General features: G+C 44.0%; 1 protein-coding gene across 1 annotated transcript in view; it reads left to right on the plus strand.

Moving 5' to 3' along the window:
• The first annotated feature begins 6707 nt into the window (after positions 1-6707).
• LOC144691683 (suppressor of tumorigenicity 14 protein homolog) overlaps positions 6708-16811 on the plus strand; it is a 117311-nt gene continuing 107207 nt past the window's right edge. The window contains exon 1 of the mRNA XM_078560014.1: positions 6708-6890. Within this exon, the coding sequence (XP_078416140.1) occupies positions 6763-6890 (128 nt within the window). The 5' untranslated portion in view covers positions 6708-6762. The remainder of the gene's footprint in view (positions 6891-16811) is intronic.

Genomic DNA, 16811 nt, shown 5'->3' on the forward strand with positions numbered 1-16811 from the left:
AACTATTTATGACCCATATTAATGAACGTAGAGGGCGGAATCATCCCAGATGTGCACTAAATGAGGTAGCGGGCGGGTAAAAGGACATTTTACCAGCCGGATGCAATGGCGGGTTTTCATGCCATATCGTCCCAAAACGCTGCATTACTTATGCATTCCCAGGAAACTTAAATATCTGTTTTATACAAATGACTGTGTATTGTAGCTAAATTTGCTGAAGATAAGTAGGAAAGCAAATTGTGAGGAGGATACAAAAAGTCTGCAACGGGATCCAGATAGGTTAAATGAGTAGAGAAAAAGTTGGCAGATGGAGTATAATATGAGAAAATGTGAGGTTGTTCACTTTGGCAGGAAGAATAGAAAAGCAGAATATTGCATAAATGGAAAGAAATGCAGAATGCCGGAGTACAGAGGGATCTGGGTGTCCTTGTACATGAATCACAAAAAATCAGCATGCATGTACAGCAAGTAATTAGGAAGGCAAATGGAACATTGACCTTTATTGCAAGCGGGATGGAATATAAATGTAGGGAAGTCTTGGTATAACTGTACAGGCCATTGGTGAGACTGTACCTGAAGTACTGCATACAGTTTTGGTCTCCTTACTTGAAGAGGGATATGCTCACATTGAAAGCAGTTCAGAGAAGGTTCACTAGGTGGATCCCTGGAATGAGGGGTTTGTCTTATGAGGAAGATTAAACAGGTTGGGCCTATACTTATTGGAGCTTAGAAGAATGAGAGGTGGCCTTATTGAAACGTATAGGGCGGAATCGTCCCTGATGTGCACTAAGATCAGTAGCAGGCAAGTAAAAGGACGTTTTATCTGCCGGACGCGATGGCGGGTTTTCACGCTGTATCATCCTAACCCCGCCACATTATTTATGCATTCCCGGGAAACTTAAATATCTATTTTATACAAAGCAGTTGTGTATTTATGTTCATTTTCCTTAATGGAAGAAAATTGGTTACAGTCCTATTTTTTGAATTTAAGAGAAATAGTGGGATCAGCGCTTCAAGGTATCTTGCGAATGTGCCCCAGGTTTCTTACTGTATACAACAAGTAGATTCATTTCCATAAACAGCAAAATCAGAAGTGGCAACACTGTGCAATAATCTTACCAAATAATCTAACTGTAAAAATGTCAGGGACCGGACATACAATCGAGACCCTGCGGAAATCCCGACATGCGGACATACGTGGGAATTGCCAGGGAAGTTTCAACTTTCAATGGGCAATTTCCCTGCTCCCCGGGACCCCCCGTGATGTCTCTGAATCTGAGTTAAAGTCGGAGACTTGGGACATTTCTGACTTACCTGGATAGTTACCCAGGAAATGTTAGACCAATTAAAACCTAGTGTAACTGCAGAACTGAACCCCCAATCACACTGATCCCTGACTACCTTCCCCCCCCAACAACAACCACACCCCTGACCACCTGAATACCCTTCTGACCACCCGATTACTCCCCTGACTACCCTCATGACCCCTGACTAGCACCCCAACCCCCCCTGCTAACCTTCCGACCCACCACCCCCCAACTACCCCCCGACCCTCTGACTAACCAGCGACCACTGCTCTCAACCCCCCAACTGCCCCCCAACCACCTGACAACACTCCCGGCCCCTCCTTTCTACACCCCAGATCTTCCAACTAACCCGTGACTACCCAACCCCCTGATTACCTCCAACTACCCGCAGCCGTCCCGACCCGACTACCCACTCATCCACCTACCCCTACCCACTTACCCCTACCCATTTACTCGCTCACCTGCCTACTCACATTACCCACCTACCCACATTACCCACCTACCCATCACCCACTTACTCACCCATTCACTCACTCGTTCACTAACACCAATTCGTTAACATTCAGACTGGATATTTAAATTTACTATATAGTAGCTAGTGCTGTGAAAAAGGGACATGCCTTGTTCCCCACTGCCTCTACTATGATCTGATGGAGTCCTCCAAGGAATGCTGCACTCCGCGTTTCTGGGACAGACTGGTTTGGACGACCTCAGTAGAAATGTGGAGCAGCGTCGGGTCGGGCAATTTTCCAGACGCAGCGGCAATCCAACAATGATTGGCACCCCTCGGAAGATCTGGGCCAATAAGTTCCATTTACATAACACCTTACACAACTACAACACATTCCACAGTGCCTTGCAGTCAGTGATGTGTAGTCACTGTTATAATGTAGGAAACGCGGTAGCCAGCTTGTGCGCAGCAAACTCTCACTGCTAGCAGTTTGGTAATGACCAGATAATCTGATTTGTGAAACAAAAACAAAAATAGCTGGAAAAACTCAGCAGGTCTGACAGCATCTGCGGAGAAAGATACAGTTAACGTTTCTAGTCCGAATGACTCTTCATCAGAACTAAGGAAAAATAGAAAAGAGGTGAAATATAAGCTGGTTTAAGGGGGGGGATGGGACAGGTAGAGCTGGATAGAGGGCTGGTGATAGGTGGAGATTGCCAAAAGATGTCATAGACAAAAGGCCAAAGAGGTGTTGACGGTGGTGATATTAGCTAAGATATGTGCTAATGGTGACATTAAGGGTAGAAAGCAGGACGAGCAAGGTACAGATAGCCCTAGTGGGGGTGGGGTGGGGGGAAGGGATCGAAATGGGCTAAAAGTAGAGATAAAACAATGGATGGAAATACATTTAAAAATAATGGAAATAGGTGGGTAAAGCCACCTATTTCTCACCACCATCAACACCTCTTTGTTCTTTTGTCTATAACATCTTTTGTCTATAACATCTTTTGGCAATCTCCACCTATCACTGGCCCTCTATCCAGCTCTGCCTGTCCCACCCCCCCTTAAACCAGCTTATATTTCACCTCTCTTCTATTTTTCCTTAGTTCTGATAAAGAGTCATTCAGACTTGAAATGTTAACTGTGCTCCTCTCCGCAGATGCTGTCAGACCTGCTGAGTTTATCCAGGTATTTTTGTTTTTGTTTTGGATTTCCAGCATCCGCAGTTTTTTGCTTTAATCTGATTTGTGATGTTGATTGAGGTATAAATATTGGCCAGAACATAAGAGGAAACTCCCCTACTTTGAAAGAGGACCTAGGTTTAACATTTCATCCAAAAGATCGCACTTCAGTCAGTAGCACACCTTTAGTGCTATAGTGGAGCACCTTGACTTTGTGCTCAAGTCCTGCTGTGGGGGCCCATGTTGATCTATAGGCACATGTAGGGCAGAATCGTCCCAGATTTGCATTAAGTGCAGTAACTGGTGGGTAAAATGATGTTTTACCCACCGGCTGCAATGGCGGGTTGTCACACTGTATCATCCCAAACCCGCTGCATTACCTATGCATTCCCGGGAAACACATCACTTCCATGCCGGCCGGGCTCTCATTTGCCTGCCATGCCATCACCTCGCTGCTTCATCACACCGGCGCCATATTCAAAGTCCAGCCGCGGGCACACATCTCAGTGCTTCAAGCCCACAACTGCTGCAGGGAAGATGCCATGAAAGGCAAAAAAGACTACAGCCCCCGGGTTTAATGACACCTCACTGGAATACCATTTGGACGCCATGGAGGCCCACCATGATGTCCTCTACCGCTGCTCTGGCCACAGGGCGGTCAGCGACATCACCAACCCAGCATAGCAGGCAGTGGTAGTGGTGATCAGTGCCAATGCTGCACAGAAGAAGTTGGCCATCCAGTGCAGATCGAGGATGAATTATCTCATCCGTGCAGGCAGGGTATGGCAACCATCTCATCACTCTAAACTCACACACTCAAGCCCATCACACATTCACTGGCATCTCACTCACTGCCAGCTCAGGGGACATTACCACCCATTCTCACAATCATACCCTCATATGCTCATCTGGCCTCATCTCCTCTGGAAACTGCCTCCTCAGCCCTCACCATCTTGAGGTGACTGGCACAGATCAACATGTGTCCCCACACATACCCTGGGATACCCTCCTTTCCCAGTACAGCCCTCATCCTGCAGCCTCTTCCCTTGCCTGAGGCCACTTCTCCCACTTCCCCAAGCAAGACCTTGCCCTGCAGCCATTGAAAAGCCACCTACATACGACTGATCTGGTAGGTGGAGACCTGCCCGTGAGCCCCACTAAAAGTGATGTGGTGCTGTTTGTGAAACCTGGCGCTGATGACTGCGAGTGCTGCCCGAAGCAAGGTAGGCAAACAAACCTCGAAGTCCTGAGGGAAGTGCAGCCCGCCAGGTGCACATCGCTTTTGTGCTGGTGTGAAACACGTCGGCATGTTTTCCCGCCGACGTGTGTGGATGATCCAGCGGGCAGGGAATGAGTCCAGCCTTACAATGACATGCTGATTTATTACAATAAGGTTCCTGACATTTGATGGCAGGAAACGTGGCCCACCATCAGCGGGCTGACCGGGCGATCTCAAACCGGTTTCACGCCGTCGTGAAACCAATCGCGCCATATTGTCCGCTCACGCCACTGACCATGCCCGACACAGGCAGGCACGGAAAATCTCAGCCATAAAATTCTGAGGGGGCTTGACAGGGTAGATGCTGAGAGGATGTTTCCTCTCATGGGAGAACTAGGGGGCACAGTTTAAAAATAAGAAGTCTCCCATTTAAGAGGGAGATTAGGAGGAATTTCTTCTCTCAGCGGGTTGTTAGTGTTTGGAATTCTCTTTCCCAGTTAGCAGCGGAGGCTGGGTCATTGAACATATCTAAGGCTTGAGTTAGACAGATTTTTGATTGACAGGGGAGTCTAAGTTTTTAGGGGGCATGCAGGAAAGTGGAGTTAAGGCCACAATCAGATCAGCCATGACCTCACTGAATGGTGGAGCAGGCTCGAGAGGTTGAATGCTTACTCCTGCTCCCATTTCTTATGTTCTTATGTATGTTGCCTTCCACAGAAGAAAGAAGCAGTGCTGAGCTAATCAATGTTTCCTACATTGCAGAGTGAGTAAGTGACAAAGAATGCACGTGTCTGTTTAAAAATCAAGATGAATTGTGCATTTAGACTTTGTAGGCATACCTTTAAAAATGCCAATACAATAAGAATTCCTCTTGCATTATGGTGAGGTTGCTCTCAGTGCTATATATATAGAAGTAGTCAATGTGTAGCAGGTTAAGGGGAAACATTTTGCAGCATGCATATTTTGTCCATACACTTATCAATAGGAAATGTTGGAGAACCATATATTTGCAGAATTTTGATGTCTGAAAACTTCCTATACATCTCTGGGTTGTGTTTTGATTTCATCACTAACACTACCTTCTCCAAGGCAGGGCACACTCTGTGGAACTCCAGATCCTCCTTTTGCTCTTCACATGTGGCATTAGTTCTACAGCAGAGTCTAAAATGCATGATGTTTTTGGTGCTGCTAGACAGCCAGTCAGTACATTTAACAAAAGTGCAGCTGCAGCCTCTAAGTAGCTCCGACTACCCACCCTTCTTTCGCACCATTCTCCAATGTGTCGGCCCTGAGAAATAGGTTGGTTTCATACCAAGAGCTCTCTATTGCACAAAATCAAGACCAACCTGGAAGTTACTGCAAAGATGGCTCAACACAGGCGGCAAAAAAACTGTTTTGTTCTGTTCCTGTGTGCTTTGTTCTTAAAGTAGAAAATCAACTCGACTGAGAATTCCTGCAATGCTTGAGTGCAAAAACTGTTGTGCAACAGTAGGTTTCCTTTCCTTTTTTAAAGAGATACATGAGACTGCAGAGTTTGTGTTTTGTTCAATCTACTGTCTTTATGAGAGATGTAAGTACTGAATCTGGGAAGGAAATCTGCCAAAGTCCTAAAAGCAGTGAAGATAAGATGAATTTACCAAGAGATTTTCAATAAAGGCAGGTAGTGAACAAAGACAAAACAAAACTTAAAGCAAACAAAACAGGAGGTGAAAATTAAGTTAATTCAAGTGTCATGCTCAATGATAAAGGCAGAATATGTTGAACTAAACAAGCAGTGTGCTCATGATGTGATATTTTCCAGAACCAATTTTTCCACTTAATATAATGGGGCATATCAAGAAATAAGATTTATAGATAGTGTAAAATAAGCTGCATGGGAATGTGGTGAGATGTTTTAGAAAACAATAGACCAGCAAGCAGCTTTATTTGGTGAGTAGTTTAATTGCTATCAATATTCTAATGACAAAGCTTGGATCATCTTTAAGACTGGCTGCAGTTTGACCTGGATTCTACATTCCTGAATTCTATATTCTAGTTGGTTGCAAATTCCAAATTGTAACTATGATGAAAAAAAAACCTTGGAAGTTGATTTTACAACTGCACCAATTTGGATACATAGCAGAGTACTCTGACAAGAATCTATATTGGCCCTTTTTGCTGACTACATCCCTCCCTATGCAACATGTTACTGTCAGCTTCCTGCCTGTCAACCTTATAGGCAATTAATGCTGGCCTAGCCAGTGACGTTCACATCCTATGTATGAATTTTAAAAAAGCCTCTTCCATTAAATCTAAACAAGTTTAAAATAGTTTACTCATGAGATGTATGAAGTATACATAACATCAGGTAGTTAGAGGAGCTCCGCAAAACCATCTGTATAGATTCAATTTATTAGTTCCGCCCTTTCACTGGCATCCAAGCATACTTCATGTTCCAGTCATTACTGAACAGTATTTCCCAATGATTTGCTGTTGTAACAAAGAACAATGGGTCTTTCAATTTTGTTCCTACTTTAAGTTCTAATGATCTTATCTTACCCCTCAGCATGTCCTGTGACTGATAGAAGAATCCAGTGGAATAAAGCGTCATCATGTCGTTGGGAGATGAGAGCGCCTGCAAACCATTTGCTGGAAATTACTATTCAAAAATATTTTATGAATGATGATTGTGGCCTGAATTACATTGCACTTTATGACTCATTGGTACCTGGAAAAAAGAAACTAATCATAAGGTAAGGAAAGGCGGGTCATTGGGTAGGAAATCTACTTCACAGAAACTGTTTGATTTATGTAGCTGGAGATGTGGGTACCAGAAATTATATACCAGAAACATAAGCAAATAAGGGCATTAGGATGCAAGCCTTGATTTTCCTGTGAAGGTTCTGCCCAGTGTTGCTCTCCCATTTAAAGTGGGTAGTAAAGAGCAATATGGTTATCACCTGGATGGAAGGAAATTCTTGAAGATACAGTGACAGATTTGAAAATGATCATGCTTTTTCAAGATACAGTAGTTACTTTCAAAGTGCCCCTATTACAGGATTTTGTGTAAGAGGATGAAGAATATCAAAAGAGGTGTGTCAGGGAGATCAAGCCGGACTGCGTGGACCTGCTGTTCAGTTACATATATGTGGCATCTGTTACTAGCAATCCTCCATCCCATTGTGATCACAACACTGGCAGTTGCAGTCATGGTCATTCCCTCTCTCACCATTTTTGCCTCATTCCAGATGGCTAGTGAAATCATCTGCAATGTCATCAAGTTTGCTGCTTAACAAATGGCTGGGCAGTACTTCCACCACCTTTCCCACTAACGTGTCATATGGATCCCCAATTTCAGTAGAATGTTTGACTTTGCAAAATAGAAGGAGCCATTGATGGCATTCATGTAGCCATTTGGCCTCTCTTGCGCACTTGTGACCTGCGCTATTTGCATCTTTTGGTCTTGATTGCAACTTTGCTGAGAGTGGTGAGAAATAGAACTTGCATTTATATAGCACATTTCACAAACTCAGGACATCCCATAGTGTTCTACACATAATGAATATGCTGGCTGTAACCCCACATTATTGAGTACTGGTGTGAACCTTTATCTACTTCCTTTCTATGCACATGAAATTGTGGTCGGTGACTTGAATTTCAATATATTTATTTTTAATCAAAGTATTTTATTTGTACGGTGTTAGTCACAGCAAGTATCTCAGCTTTAAGAATAGCAGTGAGCTGTCACAAAGAAAAAAATATAGTAGTTAAATCCAAGAGGTCAAATCATCAGGAATCGAGACAAAATTTGGATGATGTGTCCACTAGTTAAGGTAGGCATCTTGCAAATGAACAGGCACAGCATGTGTCATAGTTCACCTGGGGATGAATTCTGCTCAAAAGATGGACAAGCAGTTTGAAGAAATCTGCTCACTGATCCCAAACATTCTGCACTTGTGGATTTTTTTTTTCAAGGTTAGAGTTGAGCTTTTGTTTTGGTAAATTTTGTACTGATCAAGATAGGGATGTTAATACATTTCCATTTCAGTGCATTAAGTATTCTCATGTCAGATATAGCATGATTGATCTCTGTTACAAACTGCACCCACTAGCCGCTGACTCCTTTCCCCAGCAACTGACGTTTTTGACCCCAAGATGAGCTTCCAATCACATTTCTACTCCATCAGTCAGACTGCCTATTTCCACCTCTGTAACATTGCACCAATTCCAGCTCATCTGCTGCAGAAAACCATCATCCATACCTTTGCTACTGCTGGACCATGACTGTCCCAATGCAATCCTCCCCACATTCTACCTCTTTAAATTGAAGCTATCAAACTGCAGCCTGTGTCCTAACTTGCATCAAGTCTTGTTCACCCAAGAGCTCTCTGCTAGCTGACCCACATTTGTTCCGGGTTAAGCAACACCTCAATTGTTTTCAAATTCCTCCAAGGCCTTGCCCCTCTTTGTTTCTGTAATCTGCACCCTCTATCTCTGTAATTTCTTCCAGCCCCACAACTGTCCAAGATATCTACATTGCCCTAGTTCAAGATTCTTGAGCATCCTGATTTTAATCGCTTCATCATTGGTGGTCACATCTTCAGTTGCCTAGGTATTAAACTGTGGAATTCCCGCTTTAAAACTTTCTGCCTCTCTGCCTCTCTACCTCTCATTCCTCCTTTAAGATGCTTCCTAAAACCTGCTTCTTTGACCAAGCTTTTGGCCATCTGCTCTATATCATTTTATGTGGCTTAATGTCACATTTATTTTACTTTGTAATCCTCCTGATAAATGCCTTGACATGTTTTCTTACATTGAAGATGCCATATAAATACATGTTGTTGTTGTGATTAGTAATGATTCCTCTTTATTCTTCCTCAACAATGTATCCCAGCCCCAAGTCAGAGCACCCTTCACTGCAGTATGCCATTTTTTTTTCCATTCACAGCATCAGTTACCCTGTGGCCTGAGTGAGATTGTCAGTTTAGTGCCAATCAGTGGTAGTGTTGAGCTGTCGACCTATGCCTATTAGGAATTAGATTGAGACTGCCCCCAGCCACATTTCTTGTAGGTTCCTGAAAGCTACAACACAGAGTACAATGCCAACAATCAGTCTGGGCTCATCTGGTTGTGCCATAGGTAAACTAGTAGGTTCTGACATTCACAGAATCACAGATTCACACAGTGCAGAAGAGACCCTTCGGCCCATCGAGTCTGCACCGATACGTGAGAAACACCTGACCTACCTACCTAATCCCATTTACCAGCACTTGGCCCATAGCCTTGAATGTTATGACGTGCCAAGTGCTCATCCAGGTACCTTTTAAAGGATGTGAGGCAACCCGCCTCCACCACCTTCCCAGGCAGCGCATTCCAGTCCGTCACCACCCTCTGGGTAAAAAAGCTTTTCCTCACATCCCCCCTAAACCTCCTGCCCCTCACCTTGAACTTATGTCCCCTCTTGACTGACCCTTCAACTAAGGGGAAAGCTGCTCCCTATCCACCCTGTCCATGCCCCTCATAATCTTGTACACCTCGATCAGGTCACCCCCTCAGTCTTCTCTGCTCCAACGAAAACAACCCAAGTCTATCCAACCTCTCTTCATAACTTAAATGTTTCATCCCAGGCAACATCCTGGTGAATCTCCTCTGCACCCCCTCCAGTGCAATCACATCCTTCCTATAATGTGGTGACCAGAACTGCATACAGTACTCCAGCTGTGGCCTCACCAAGGTTCTATACAACTCCAACATGACCTCCCTACTTTTGTAATCTATGCCTCGATTGATAAAGGCAAGTGTCCCATATGCCTTTTTCACCACCCTACTAACATGCCCCTCCGCCTTCAGAGATCTATGGGCATACATGCCAAGGTCCCTTTGTTCCTCAGAACTTCCTAGTGCCATGCTGTTCATTGAATACTTCCTTGTCAAATTACTCCTTCCAAAGTGTATCACCTCTCGCTTTACAGGGTTAAATTCCATCTGCCACTTATCTGCCCATTTGACCATCCCGTCTATATCTTCCTGTAGCCCAAGACACTCAACCTCACTGTTAACCACCCGGCCAATCTTTGTGTCATCCGCAAACTTACTAATCCTACCCCCCACGTAGTCACCTATGTCCTTTATATAAATGACGAATAATAGGGGACCCAGCACAGATCCCGGTGCTACGCCACTGGACACTGGCTTCCAGTCACTAAAACATCCTTCTGTCATCACCCTCTGTATCCTCTAATTAAGCCAATTTTGAATCCACCCCATTATGGTATCCTGTATCCCATGTGCATTTGCCTTCTTTATAAGTCTCCCATGTGGGACCTTGTCAAAGGCTTTGCTGAAATCCATATAAACTACATCAACTGCACTACCCTCATCTACACACCTGGTCACCTCCTCAAAAAATTTAATCAAATTTGTTAAGCATGACCTCCCTCTGACAAAGCCAAGCTGTCTATCCCTGATCAAACCTTGCCTCTCCAAGTGGAGATAGATTCTCTCCTTTAGAATTTTCTCCAAAAGTTTCCCTACCACTGACGTGAGACTCACTGGCCTGTAGTTCCCTGGCTTCTCTCTACAACCCTTCTTAAATAGCGGAACCACATTAGCTGTTCTCCAGTCCTCTGGCACCTCCCCTGTGGCCAGAGAGGAATTAAAAATTTGTGTCAGAGCTCCTGTGATCTCCTCCCTTGCATTCCTCGGCAGCCTGGGACACAAGTCATCCGGACTTGGAGATTTGTCCACTTTTAAGCCTGCCAGCACCTCCAATACCTTGTCACTCCCTATATCAATTTGCTCAAAAACCTCGCAGTCTCTCTCCCCGAGTTCTATACCTTCATCCTCATTCTCTTGGGTGAAGATGGAAGTGAAGTATTCGATCAACACTCTACCGATGTCCTCTGGCTCCACCCTTAGATTGCCCCCTTGGTCCCTCATGGGCCCTACTCTTTCCCTGGTTATCCTCTTCCCATTGATATACTTATAGAATATCTTGGGATTTTCCCTACTTTTACCAGCCAGAGCATTCTCATATCCCCTCTTTGCTCTCCTAATTGCTTTCTTAAGCTCCACCCTGCACTTTCTGTACTTCACTAATGCCTCCGCTGATTTGCTCACCTTGTACCTGCTAAAAGTCTCTCTTTTCCTTCTCATCGTATCCTGAATATCTCTGGTCATCCATGGTTCTCTGGGCTTGTTACTCCTTCCTATCACCCTAGAGGGAACATGTTGAGCCTGTACCGTCCCCATTTCCTTTTTGAACGGCCCCCACTGCTCCTCTGTAGATTCCCCCACAAGTAGCCGTTCCCAGTCTACTTTGGCCAGATCCTGCCTTATCTTACTAAAATCCGCTCTCCTCCAATCCAAAACATTTTTTTGCAACTTGTCTATTTCTTTGTCCATAACAAGCTTAAATTGTACCATGTTGTGGTCACTATCACTAAAATGCTCCCCCACCACCACTTCAGTCACCTGTCCGGCTTCATTCCCCAGAATTAGGTCCAGCACTGCGCTGTCCCTTGTTGGACTCTCTACATGTTGACCTAAAAAGTTCTCCCGTACACATTTCAAGAAATTTCAACATTGGATGCAAAGAGTGGACAGATAATCTATTTCTCAGCACCTCACCTCAAACCTCGCACTGATGTGTATAAAATAAACTAAAATTGACGCTTAATTGAAATGAGAGGAAGATGACAGCATCATGTGTAAATAAAGGAAGGACTGATGCATTGTTTATGAGAGTTTTGCAAGTTGTTGTTAATAATGTTTTTTCTTCATTATAAGTAGAGTGCTGGCACCAAAGCTCACAGATATGTGATTGATGCCTGTGAATATGTGTTAGTTACACAGGCAAGCTATTTGGGTGAAATAAAAATGAATTGTATTTTGTTAATGGCCTAATACTTTCTGCAGTGATGTAAGTATGTGATAAGAATTGTTCTGGAACAGCTTGTCTATAACCCAAAGCAATTCCATTTTTATTAAACAAATCGAATCCAACAAAATAAAAGAAGCTCAGAGCAACATAGCTATGTTCAGGATACTATTTTAACCCGCAACTATTTTCAGTGTTTAACATAAATTTTGTGTCTTAAAATACATGCTGATAAATGCACAGGTCCTCATTCAGTATTTGACCTACCTGAATGTAGACTTATAAGTCTCAAAAGTCAGGAAGTCTTTTTATGTTGTTGAACCGAAAAAACATCAGTGATTTTTAACTTTACATAAAATTAGTAAAAATGCCCATACGGTAGCTGTACAGCCTCACCATTCTGATTTTAATAGCAGTGAAATTATTGTACTTTGCTCTAATATTGAGGAGAATTTATCAAAGTCTATGAGTCTGAAAGTGTCTAATGGTTTTGTACATTAAATGGGTAAAAGGGCACCTGCAAAAAGTGTTTAACAAACCATTTTTATTCACTGCTGATGTGAAGTAAATCTTGTTGAATTGTCGGTTACAAATGCAAAATAAGCTGTTTTAACAGAAATTAATGTGAAAGGACAGCTATGTTGCATCAAAATACAAGAATACATGACATGTATGTATATATATATATCAAACATGAGTGGTGCACTAGTGACAAAAATGATGTATGCCTTTTTTAGCTTCTTGCCTCTCAAGTAAACAAGCGCCTGGAAAAATCCCCCTTTAAATGTAGAGATAAAAACAAAAAACTACTACAGATGCTGGAAATCCAAAACAAAAACAGAATTACCTGGAAAAACTCAGCAGGTCTGGCAGCATCAGTGGAGAAGAAAAGAGTCAACGTTTCTACAACCACCCCACCCTCAACTTCTCTCCCCCCGCCCCCCCCCACCTTAAACCAGCTTATATTTCACCCCTCTCCTAACTATACTTCAGTTCTGTTGAAGGGTCGTGTGGACCTGAAACGTCGACTCTTTTCTTCTGCACCGATGCTGCCAGACCTGCTGAGTTTTTCCAGGTAATTCTGTTCCCCTTTAAATGTTACAGGTCATAATCTGAGAATACCTACTGGGTGTAGGCAGACCATGTTCATTGACCATGAAAGCATTAGCCTGTGGGCTCATTCAGCAGTAGGTTATTCAAAAACTAGATTTGACTGGTTTTTCATTCTTCTTCTGTGGAAATAGAAGCAATTATTAAGGCTTACTTAATGAACTTCACCTGACCTTTTGTATAGTCTTTCCAAATCCAAATCTTGTTAACATACAAGTCTAGTTTTTTTCTCTATCGCTCAGTAAAGACTGCAGATTTCTTGCAGTTTTGACTGTATGTATTTGAGCAGTTGGAAAAGTAGTTTTTTTTTTTAAACAAGAGCTTTTATTGCAATGGAGTTTATAAGCAATCATAGCTGCAGAAACATCGCATTCTGAGAACTTTAACAGTGGCCCTAAAGTTCTTGCATTGAGAAGTGTTCTAAGTACCCCTTGCTGCTGGGAGGAGGGATGGGGGAGGGGCTGGCAATATGCACCTGAACTCTCCTCTTCTGGGATTCTGCCCCAATTAAATCCAATCTTCAAATTCTGGTCAGGGAGGCTGTGTCCTGCCCCCACCCTCTATGCCAAACCAGCTTGTGGAGGAGGTGGTTAGGTTGCTGGGGGTGGGGGAGGTGGGTTGAAAGTCCATGTATATCCCCAAGAATCCACACACCCCCCAGCCCCAATCACACGCTGAAGGGATTTGGTGGAACCCAAGACATGAATCGACTTGAAGCCTCCCAAAGTCCCTGAACCTTTTTCAGAATAACATTTCCAAACAAAAGGGGATGGATTGCCTTCAGGCATATTGGTTCTTGTGGAAGCTGAAATATTTAACCAAACAAAAATTGGTCTGGCCTACCTGGGTCTCAGTGGGAATTCAGGTGGAGTGGAAAGGCACTGCTCTGCCTTTGAAGAATGCATTTGGGTGGGAGTCATTGATGCTTCCTTTGTAGGCATTCACCCCACGTGAATTCCCACTGAGACCCAGCAGCAAGGGGTACTCAGAACACCTCTCAGCGCAAGAACTTTAGGGCCACTGTTACAGTTCTCAGGATGCGACATTTCTACAGCTATGATTGCTTATAAACTCCACTGAAATAAAAGCTCTTGTTTTAAAAAAAAAAGATTTAGAACAGCATTGGACAAGTGCACCTGGAGCTTCTGGCCCGCCATGGTTATGCTAGTGGAGCAAGGCCCAAAGAATTTCTAGATCAGTATGTCTGCACTCTAGTGGAATTAGGTATAGAAAATGTTTATACTTCAGAGGATGAACTCTTGTTTATCAATATGAGGGGAAACAATTCCCATATCTGCTTTGCAAGGGTAGCATCAAATACAGCATGATTTTTTTCTTTGTTCATGGGAGGTGAGTGTTGCTAGCAAGGCCAGCATTTGTTGCCCATCCCTAACTGCCCTGGAAAAGGTGGAAGTGAGCCGCCGCCTTGAACCACTGCAGGCCAAGTGCTACAGGTGCACCCATAGCGTGGTTAAGCAGAGAATCCCAGATTTTGACTCAGCGACAGTGAAGGAACAGCAATATAGTCCCAAGTCAGGATGGTATGTGATTTGGAAAGAAAATTGCTGGTGGTGGTGTTCCCAGACACCTGCTGCCCTGCTCTTCTAAGTGGTAGAGGTCATGGGTTTGGAAGGCATTGTCGAAGAGCCTTCATGAGTTATTTCAGTACATCTTGTAGATGGTACACACTGCTGCAGTGGTGCATAGGTAATGGAGGGAGTGAATGTTTAAAATGATGGATGGGACCCTAATTATGCGGCCTGCTGCTTCCTAGATGATGTCAAGTTCCTTGAGTGTTGAGGAATGAATTTTCATACTGAAGTGGTGGTTGGCTGGGAGATTGCCATGATGGGAAAATCATGCTGCTGAGTGGCATGCCTGTTTCCTGACATGTTCTCGCCTCCCAGCAATTTTGGTGGAGTTGTCTTCTTGGGGGGTTGCGACAAGTGGGTAACCAACTGAAGTGGTCAATGAGCCATTGAAGAGCTCGCATTGCATGGTTGATTTAGATTTTTGAGGCGATGCATGGGAAACACGCTGGGTCGGTAGCATGTCCAAGGAGGTGAGATGGTTGCGCAGCGGGCCGCCATTCAGGGAAGAGGAGGCCATTCCTGAATCTGCATAAATAGTTGAAAAGTGAAAGGAGCTCATGCATTGGAACACAGTGGCTGTTGCATCTCCTGTTGCTGCTCCTAAAGACCTGCCTTATGTGTAACCCACAAGGCTTTGCATCTCTGCCCAGCTGAGCTTCCTGGAGCTGCCCTCCATTCTCTGAGGGGCACTGCACACAGCTGTGTCTGCTTCTGTAACCTCCTCCTGTTCAGTGTGAGGTACTGATCACCTTGTGCTACCTGTTCTAAACTCATTTGAGGCTCCACCAAGGTGAGTGTATCTGCACTGGTGGAGGGTGCACTTGACTGCTGTGATGGTGATGCCTCAGATGAATCTCCCTCCTCTGACGTTGCTGTGACAGACCTTTCCTTTTGTTCTCACTACCCCCCACCCCACTCACCATTGTTGAGAACCTATTGCATTTCTAACTTTTCCCAGTTCTGATCAAAGGTCATCAACCTGAAACGTTAACCCTGTTTCTCTCTCCACAGATGTGGAGAGTGCCAGACAATGACCATCTCCAACAAGAGAGAATCCAGCCATCTCCCCTTGACATTCAAAGGCATTACCATCACTGAATCCCCCATTATTACCATCCTTGGGGGTTACCAATGACCAGAAACTGAACTGGACCAGCCATATATATACTGTGGCTACAAAAGCAGGTCAGAGGCTGGTAATTCTGTGGTGAGTAACTCACCTCCTGACTCCCCAAAGCTGGTCCACCATCTAAAAGGCACAAGTCAGAAGCATGTTGGGATATTGTCCACTTGCCTGGATGAGTGCAGCTCCCACAACACTCAAGAAGCTTAGCACCATCCAGGACAGAGCAGACCACTTGATTGGCACCCCATCCACCACCTTCAACATTCACTCCCTCCACCACCGCTGCACAGTAGCAGCAATGTGTACCATCTACAAGATGCACTGCAGCAACTCACCATCGATCCTTTGGCAGCACCTTCTAAACCTGCGACCTCCACCACCTAGAAGGGCAAGGGCAGCAGACACATGGGAACACCACCACCTGCAAATTCCCATCCAAGACACACACCATCCTGACTTCACTGTCACTGGGTCAAAATCCTGGAATTCCCTTCCCAGCAGCACTGTGGGTGTACCTACACCACATGGACTGTAGCGGTTCAAGAAGGCAGCTCACCACTACCTCTCAAGGGCAATTAGGGATGGGCAATAAATGCTGCCCTAGCCAGTGATGCTCACATCTTGTGAAAGAATTTTTAAAAACGCTCCTGCTTGACCTGCTGAGTACTTATAGCATTTTCTGTTTTTTTATTTCAGACTTTCAATAACCACAACATTTTCTTTAGGACATGTTTGTTATCCTGTCCATTGCAATGTAACTTAGCTCTTTACCCTTAAACTTCTGTTAAAACAGTTTGTCTTGCTTCCTTTTAAAATGGATTGTCAAGTAGATTCAAGCTTATGAAGCTATTATGCCTGTAGATATATATTCATGCGTTTTAAATAATTTTGATATTCTTATTTAAAACACTATTCATGGCTGAGAAGAAAGTTTTGTATCTTTGTCATCCATTTAATGAGATCTGGA

This window comes from Cetorhinus maximus, chromosome 16, assembly GCF_964194155.1.
Source record: "Cetorhinus maximus chromosome 16, sCetMax3.hap1.1, whole genome shotgun sequence".
NCBI lineage: Eukaryota > Metazoa > Chordata > Chondrichthyes > Lamniformes > Cetorhinidae > Cetorhinus > Cetorhinus maximus.